At 39.1% G+C, this 9,011-nt stretch overlaps 2 protein-coding genes across 5 annotated transcripts in view; one reads left to right on the forward strand and one right to left on the reverse strand.

Moving 5' to 3' along the window:
- The window catches only part of TES (testin LIM domain protein), a 43,604-nt gene extending 41,748 nt beyond the window's left edge, over positions 1–1,856 (forward strand). For all 3 annotated transcript variants that reach the window (XM_081243613.1, XM_081243612.1, XM_081243614.1), the window contains one exon: positions 597–1,856. In XM_081243613.1, the coding sequence (XP_081099739.1) occupies positions 597–785 (189 nt within the window). In that variant the 3' untranslated portion in view covers positions 786–1,856. The remainder of the gene's footprint in view (positions 1–596) is intronic.
- TFEC (transcription factor EC) overlaps positions 1–9,011 on the reverse strand; it is a 663,356-nt gene that overhangs the window by 283,688 nt on the left and 370,657 nt on the right. The gene's annotated exons all lie outside the window — the stretch shown is intronic.

A 9,011-nucleotide genomic window follows, 5' to 3' on the forward strand; every position in this document is an offset into this window, starting at 1 on the left:
CAATTACAAATAAAGCATCCATGTGCAGGTTTTCGTGTGGACATAAGTTTTCAACTCATTTGGGTAAATACCAAGGACCATGATTGTTGGATTGTATGATAAGAGTAAGTTTAATTTTAAGAAATTGCCAAACTGTCTTCCAAATTAGCTGAACCATTTTGCATTTCCACCAGCAATGAAAGAGAGTTCTTACCGTTCCACATCCTTGTCAGCATTTGGTAGTATAGGAAAAATCATAAAACTTTTTTTTTATAATTGCTAATGTAAAATCTAATAGAATACACTAGAACCAAACACACTGCTTTGGAACTTGCCATCAAGACTTTTTGCCGTGGGGATATCTTACAAGTACTGAGTCCTGTTTGGACTTCACCTGTTACTTCTCACCGTGTTCCACATATAGACCCCGATTAACAATTGTTGGCTATGAAGGTTAACAAGAAGAAGGTCATTCTCAGTTGTATATCTCTGAGATTGTCATTCTCAGTTTAATCTGCCATCTGAAGCAATGCGCTGAGTTTGTTCTAATATGAAAATGTTATCATCACAGTTCGATCTCTCATCTTCTTCTCTTCTTTGTATAATTGACTTAACAGGTATGTCAAGGATGCCACAATGCCATTGATCCCGAAGTGCAGCGGGTGACCTATAACAACTTCAGCTGGCACGCGTCCACAGAGTGCTTTCTGTGCTCCTGCTGCAGCAAGTGTCTCATTGGGCAGAAGTTCATGCCAGTAGAAGGGATGGTTTTCTGTTCAGTGGAGTGTAAGAAGATGATGTCTTAAGCGGAGAGTACCAAGCAATATTGAGCCATAGCTAACCAGAGGGGTCTGCATTTCTACTGTAAAATGCAATTTGGAAAAACAAAAGGAAAAAAAGAAACTATAAAGGAAACCAGGAGATTTTGTTCAGTATCTTTCTTCGATGTTTTTCCTTATTAAATTTTTCATATCAGTTTTTAAAACCTGCTTTAAGCATTTGATTTTAAAAATGGTAAAGAGTTTTACCTTTTCTTGGCTTTCCAGATGTAAAATCTTTTGAGTTGGAAGCTTGGGTTTAATCATTCTTCATATTCCTGCCCCCTTTGTGCCAAACACAATATATATGAAACACTTAAAAGTTAGTATTTGAATGGAAAGATGAGCATTTCATGTTCTATATTCTTTTTCACTTCTTGTATAAAATGAAAAGGAAATTAAACTTGCCATAATGCCAAGGTTCTACGTTTATTGGCTCATCTTATTCGCTGAATTTTGTAGTGATACACAATGAATTCTTTTGACAGAGAAAATAGAAATGCAGCATGGTATGATGAGCCATTATCATTTTAATGCCTATGCATTTGCTATTTCCTAACTTAGGCAGAGGTGGCTTTATTGCATATCTCTATTTTTTTTTATTTGCTCTGCCTCTCAGTATTCTCTTTTTAAGCTGATGACCTCCATCTGTGGCCTTGAATATTTTATTGTCACATGTGGCATCCACACTTTTTAATTCTATAGATGATTTTTGGCTTGGACGTAAAAGCCAAGCCACTCATTTATATTATGCTTTCAATCCAAAGAACATGCATACTTTTTGTATCCAAGAAACTATAACTTGTATTGTTTGCACTTGCCTGCTGTGGTTTGGATAGACTTTTTGCATGGTTTTCTTTCTTTTCTAATGGATACTGTCCTATGATGCCTTTTCATGGGTATATATCAAATGCCTTCTTTGCCTGTATACTTCCATCCTTAGATATTTCTAATGTTAATTCTTCCTTATCTACTTCCATACATAGCTATGCACTATGAAAATTATATGGAATGAATGATATGTATATTATTATTCAAAATAAAGTCTCTTTCACTTTAGTACTTGTATCTTTATTCTTCGTATCCTTTTCATTTCAGAGCAAAAAAATCCTTCTGCAATTAAGCATTTGTTACAGCAGGGGGCGGTGTTTCCAAGCATAAAAAAATAACCCCTCACATAAAGGCTACTTCTGATAAAACAGGACATAAACTAGGCTTTTAATTATGGTGAAGGGATAAATTTTATGAAACTTTATAATAAATGAAAGCATTTAAATTGTTGTTTTTCAATTCATGCATGAGTTTTTTCTTTCAGAAAAAAAAATGTCATTGTAATTGAAGTTTGGGAAAGCTGTATTTTCTTGACCTAAGTCTAACAAGTATTACTCTTATACTCAAATTGCAACTCTGTTTGGTTGTCTAAGAATTTTTTCATGGCAGCCTATTGTGAAAAGGGAAGCAAATGTGGAATAGTTGTAACTTCATTCTTCCTAATATTAGCAGGTCATGAGATTTCTTTTCTTAGTCTGAAGCATTTGTCATAGCAGGAGTAGCACTTTGACACATACCCAGAATAATTTGATTTTGATTTTTTTCAGCTCATGTCTGTTTGGCTAATAGCGTCTCTCCTAAATTCCACAGCCAACTCCCCCAGCCCACCCTACCCCACACTCACTAACATACAGATATCTGCACTTATTCCCTCTGCACTGTGCCTTCCCCAGCCATGAAAAGAGTATCTTGAACACAGCACCTTATCTAAGAAGTACTCTAATCCTGCATACAATTTTAAATGCTAATGTCACAGATATCCATCATTGTCTATAAATATCACTTTATGCTTTCTCTCTTTTACCCTTATCTCAAATGGCAACAGATATATTTCCATCTTTTCCATGAAGTTGAACAACTTAATTTTCCCACACATGCATGGCTAAGTGGGAATAAATTGAAAAAATTTCTCTGCATGCTAACAGGCCTACTCCACATGTCTGCCTGCGCAGCCTGCACTCTCCTGCGGCTGAGATTGAATCAGGCTGTTTTGGAGATGTAGAGGCTCAAGAAATTTGGCTAAATCCATCACTTACTACCTGAGACACTGATTGCATGTATATTAGGCATTCCCTAGAAGAATAAACTACTTTGCCTGAGAAATACAGAACCACTTGTTTTGACTCATTACCCTGACTAAGTTTTAGTTTGGCTTTCTAATACAACAGAATGAGCTGTAATGAAATGTAATGCAAGAGAATGTGCACCATTTTTAATTGTTAATCAGATTTTTTTAAGAGGCCTTTCAAATACTTTGTCTTATAAGCACTTAACAAGAGTGTAAGATGGTTACTAGATTCTATAATTTTTCTTTTTCCTCTAGCCCTTAGGATATGCTCACCCCCTCACTTTCCACCATCATTTTATATTCTGCACTGACCTCAATTCTAAATAATGGCTTACTTGGTACTGGCGCCAGAGTTAAAGCCTTCCTTTGCAATGGGGAAAAGATTGGAAAGTAATAAATATTTCTATCTGAATGTGTGCATTTTTTTCTTCAAAAATAGATAATGAAGAATAAACTTTTGGTCTACTTATTTCCTATGGGGTCAATAAATAGAAATTTCTATCATCCAAATCTCATTTTCATTCTATTTTTCAGATATATAGCTTATCCATTTTTTGTACTCAATATAGCAGGCATTTGACTAACATGTCTATGTAGTTAGCAGTTGATAGACCCTTACCCTGAAACGGACTAGACAGGGAGGAAAAGAATGCCAGAATATGAACCACGATAAAGGCACCACAGACAGTAAGAAAAGAAATGCCATTTTCCCTTCTGCAGAAGCCAACATCTTGGATATTAAAAGGTATAATGATGACTTCTTTTTTTTTTTTTTGCGGTACGCGGGCCTCTCACTGTTGTGGCCTCTTCCGTTGCGGAACACAGGCTCCGGACACGCAGGTTCAGCGGCCATGGCTCACGGGCCCAGCTGCTCCGCGGCATGTGGGATCTTCCCAGACTGGAGCACGAACCCATGTCCCCTGCATCGGCAGGTAGACTCCCAACCACTGCGCCACCAGGGAAGCCCCTAATGATGACTTCTGATTCTCTTATTCCCCTGTTCAGCCATGGGTACTTGAGAATAACAACGTTGGATGAGGAAAGAGAAGGGAGATATTTCTTTCCTGAGACCCAGGAAGTTCAGAAGAAGATTTTGACACATCAGTTGCTGGAGTATGTTGAAGTAATAAATTTGTCATCCTTATTGGAAGAATCAGATATATTAGAATGACTTATCATGAACTCATTCACAGAATCTGCACATAGCCTATTCATCTCTAAGCAGAAGGATTTTGCTCTTAACCTTTGAATATAGTTGTAATTTTGAGAAATCAGTGGATTTGATTATCCAATCCCTTTAAGAAATACAAGTTGCTCAAGAGACTCTAGGCATCATACTTTTTGGTATGATATCTTTTTTTATTTTTTTTAAATTTTTTTGGAAATGAGGGGATGAGGGTTGTTTTTCCTTTAATGAACTCTATCTGAAACTTCTGTGACTCTGAAGTCTTCAAGCACAGATTTCCAAATCTGACTTTGAAGTATTTCAGGCCAATTTCACCAAAGGCAAGAAATTCATTATTGACTCATTCTTAAGGAATTTTCAACATGCAGTGTTTAAGCTCATCCAGCTTCACCATGGTTACCAAAGAGCCACCACGGCCCAAGATCAGCATTAAGCCTCTGTCTCAAGATGCCCTGGCATATCTGAACTTGTCTTCTGGCTATTCACTTAATTCCTTGGAAAACTTACGACTCCATCAATGTCTCCATAAAACAGCACTTTACCACAAATTCTTACTAGATATGCCCTGCCCCTCCCTGACATCTCCCGATTTAAGTGCTCAATAACAACTCTGACGACTGTACTGAATAGTCACATATACGAAAGGGGTACATGGGTGTGTTTTGATCAAACAACCTGAAACACATTCTGGCTTGATTAATAGATTTTTTCATATATTTACTACATGTTTAAATAGCTTTAGCTAATTATTTTGTCTCTTCATGGGGACAACATGTCATTGTAGCTTCTATTTAATCTGATAATGTATTTTGAAACCCTCAAAGCAAGGTATCATTAACCTTTTATATTGTTTTCAATGGCATTTTATGCTGACATTTTTGAAGGATGCTATTGATTTTTCTTCAATGATACTTCTCCCCAGGATATCTCGACCTTCAGACAAATAGCTAAAACAACTTATACCCTGGTACCTTTACTAGAGCCAGCCATTATTGAATGCAGAGACATTTGAGTTGATGTCCCCATAAGTAGTGACTAACTGTGAAGGCAACATGGTATAGTTCAAAGGCAGGCTGGGGTTAGGAGTCTAGAGACCTTCTGGCTAAGTCCCACTGATCCTCTCCTCCTCACAGTTACACTGAGTAGGACAGAGGACAAGATTGTTGGATTTGAGGAGTCTAGGAAATAATAGGCCCAAGTGTGGGTTGGACATCTATGAATATATTGAAGTCACCAAGAATAAAAACAGGGAAATCAGTGGAGAGAAGAGTGAGCCGGAGGCTAAAGTCATTAAAAAAAAAAAAAAAAAAAAAAAAAACCATGAAGGAGTGTCCTGGAATTTGATAGAAGATGGCATCTAAGGGTAGAAATGGGTGGTAAAGTCTGTGGCCACGTACTAGATATACTTCAAAGAGCTGTGATTGTGAGGAAACAAAAAGGAATTAGTGGAAATAACAATGGAGAATGAGGAAGATACCTACCCCACCGGCACTGTGGAATGCCCATAGGGGAGAAAAAGTAGCTGGCCTCTGCTTGAAAGGTCTGGAAGGAAAACCAGGAATCAGTTGGAGCAAGATGAAGCTGTTGAGAGTACAAGGGAGTTTGCAGTTCACAGAAGTTGAACTTCAGCGAGCACAAAGGTAAAGTTAGGGAGTGTAGGAAGAGATAGAGCCAAATTAGGGAATTTGCAAAGAGGAATGGATATCAGGTTTCCAAGCTAGGCCAAAAATATCTAGATATCTGGGGCAAACAGGACTGAGGGGCATACCAAGGTTATGTATGGAGGATAAGTAATCAATTAGGAATGCTTTTGGTTGTAAGTAACACAGCTAAGAGTAGCTGAAAGACAAGACATAGGCTAGCCCAAATTTGCCTCAGAACAAGCTCTTTTTAATCTCTATGCTCTGCTATCCTCTATGTGTTGCATTCCATTCTCAGGTTTGTCCTTTCATTCAAGCACCACTCCCTCACATAACAGCATCCAAGATACAAAGCAGAGAAGGCAAAAAGTTTTACTTACTTAACAAGGAGAAAAATCTTTCCCAGGAGGCCCCAGCAGACCTACCTAACTTTTCCATTTCATTGGCTAAAACTAGTTCACATGCTCATCCCCATCTGAAGAAAAGGAAAATAGTAGCTATGGTTGAGTTATCCGATCATAATTCATACCCTGAGAGCTGGGCATATGGCCACCCAGAAGAAAATTAATGTTCTGATAGAGGAAGAGAAGAAATGGCCGTTGAGTAGGCAAGTGACAAAAACCACTAAGGTGAATGATGGTTTAGAGTTCAGAGTCTTTAGCTGGAAGGTATGGGATGCCCAGGCAGCTGTTTAGTTCTGAAGCTTAGGGTTTCTGTTGGCCTGTGAGATGAGCCAGGGGCATCATTTGGAGGCATCTTTCTTAAGCAGGATGCCACTTACATGGCGAGAGATGACATGGAGTCAGAGGAAGACACTGTGAAGTCCTTGGGGTGACATTACTAGATTTTGCTTGGCTTGCTCCCCCCACCAGCTCACTCTACCCAATCCATTTTCAACCTGCAGGACATTGTTACTTCCCCTGTCAAGCTCCCTCACACTCTCTTGATTTCTCTCTCTCTCTCAACCTATAACTTGCTCCTTGGTGCCCCTACCATGCTGACTTATCTGGCCATCTGAAACACATTTCAGTCTGTCTGTACCTGTCTCTCCAAGAGGATAACCTCATTGTTTCTCATCAGGGATATTGTAATTTCCTTTCAAGCCCTCCTGTTGATGGTCTCACCCTCTCACCCTCCTTCTAACTCAGTGGCTCACAAGCTTTAATATTCAGTTTTGTCCAATAGAACATGAACAAAAGTAAAGCAGTCCCCTTCTAGGCTTGGCCATTAAAACTCAAGATCCCCTAGAAGATGATGGAGCCAAGAAATAAAGAAGGCCCTTGGACATGCATACTGAAACATATGTGAGCAAGAAACAAGCTTTTACTGTTTTAAGCCACTGAGATTAGGTTTGTTTGTCATAGGAGTTAACGTTTCCTAACTAATACAGATAAATAAAGCAGACTTTTTACTCATTCTACAAACATCCCTTGACTAGGTCATGTGTTATATTGGGATGCTGGGGAACTGGGGGTGAACAAGGCAAGACTTCTGCTCTCAATTCTCCATAGTCTCATGGAAGAGACAGATAAGTAAACAGAAATTAAAGTAATGAAGGGGACTTCCCTGGTGGCGCAGTGGTTAAGAATCCGCCTGCCAATGCAGGGGATATGGGTTCATGCCCTGGTCTGGGAAGATCCCACATGCCACAGAGCAACTAAGCCCATGAGCCACAACAACGGGGCCTATGCTCTAGAGCCTGCACACCACAACACTACTGAGCCCGTGTGCCACAATTAGTGAAGCCTGTGTGCCTAGAGCCTATGCTCCACAATGAGAAGCCCGTGCACTGCAACGAAGAGTAGCCCCCGCTCACCGCAACTAGAGAAAGCCCGCGTGCAGCAACGAAGACACAACGCAGCCAAAAATAAATAAAATTAAATCTTTAAAAATAAAATAAAATAATGAAAACCTGTCCCCAAGAGAAGACAATGGAAATGATCCCAGAGTGACTGTGATATTGAAATGTCTTCTCTGATAGCAGAAGTTATTTTCACTGTTTTCTTAGGTGAGTGGATGGATAAATAGAAGAAACACTGCAAAAACAGTCTAAAAGACCTATCACAGTGGGATAGAAGGACAGGGAGGAGTCAAGGACAGCTCCGAAGCCCCAGCCCTGCCAGTTGGAAGGATGATGGTAACAACCACAGAGATGGGAAATCCAATTATGGAGGAGCTAGGTTGAGAGAAAAATGATGGGCTAGCTTTGGAACATGTTGAACTTGAGGCAGGTGGAAGGGTACAGTTTAGAACCTGAAATCTGATGCTCAAGAAAAACCTGTGGCTGCAGATGTAGATAAAGAAGTCAATGGAAAAAAGTTACATTAGCATCTCATATTAACTTTCAAAAAGGAGCCTGAACTTCCTTATGAAATGTGACTGTATGTCAAAAATACTTTTGAAATGATTTCCATGTTACTCTATTTTTTCCAGGGTAAAATTATGACAAGTTTAGTATATTTTCTCTTGAAAAAATAAAAATTATACTAACAGTTTTGTTACTTCCACAATAGGCATTGCAAGTTCTGAACAACCACTTAAACTTTGTCTCAGTTTCTCCTCTATAAAGTGATAATATCAATCCCTTTGTGGCAGACTGCATTTTGAAAAATAGCTGTGGTAATAATTCTGGTCCCATATGCTCTTCCAGAACCTTGCCACTCACCATCTGGAGTCTATCTTCCCTCCCCTTGAACCTGAGCAGGACCTTGTGACTACCTAGATGAAGAAAATGTGGCATGCATGCCTTCCTAGGCTAGGTCATAACAAGTAATATGACCTCTCCAGGCTCTCTATCTCAAGGGTTGTGCCTAGTCACCACAGTGTGAGGAAACCAAAAATAGCCCACTCAGTCCATGTGGAGAGGCCCATGTGGAGAGGAACTAAGGCTCCCAGCCCAATGCCAACATCAACTACCAGAACCATGAGTGAATGATTCTTCAAATAATTCCAGTCCCCAGCTTGAGTCTTCCAGCTGAAACCCTGACATCAGCAGAGAAACCCATGTGTCCTGACCAAATTCTGGAACCATAGAACCCATGAGCATAATGAACGGCTGTTTGATGTCACAAAATTTGGGGGTAATTTGCTATGCAGCCATGATATCTGTAACACCTATTGAACAGAATTATTAAATACATGTTTTGCAAGAATTCTCCTTTCTGCATTATTATACATAATACATAACATTATACTAATACATAACATTATACATAAAGGAGCATTCCTACAAAAAATGTAAATTTGCTCCAGATACTACAAAATGTTAC

Source organism: Mesoplodon bidens (genome assembly GCF_964165515.1).
Source record: "Mesoplodon bidens genome assembly, chromosome: 9".
In the NCBI taxonomy this organism is placed as follows: domain Eukaryota; kingdom Metazoa; phylum Chordata; class Mammalia; order Artiodactyla; family Ziphiidae; genus Mesoplodon; species Mesoplodon bidens.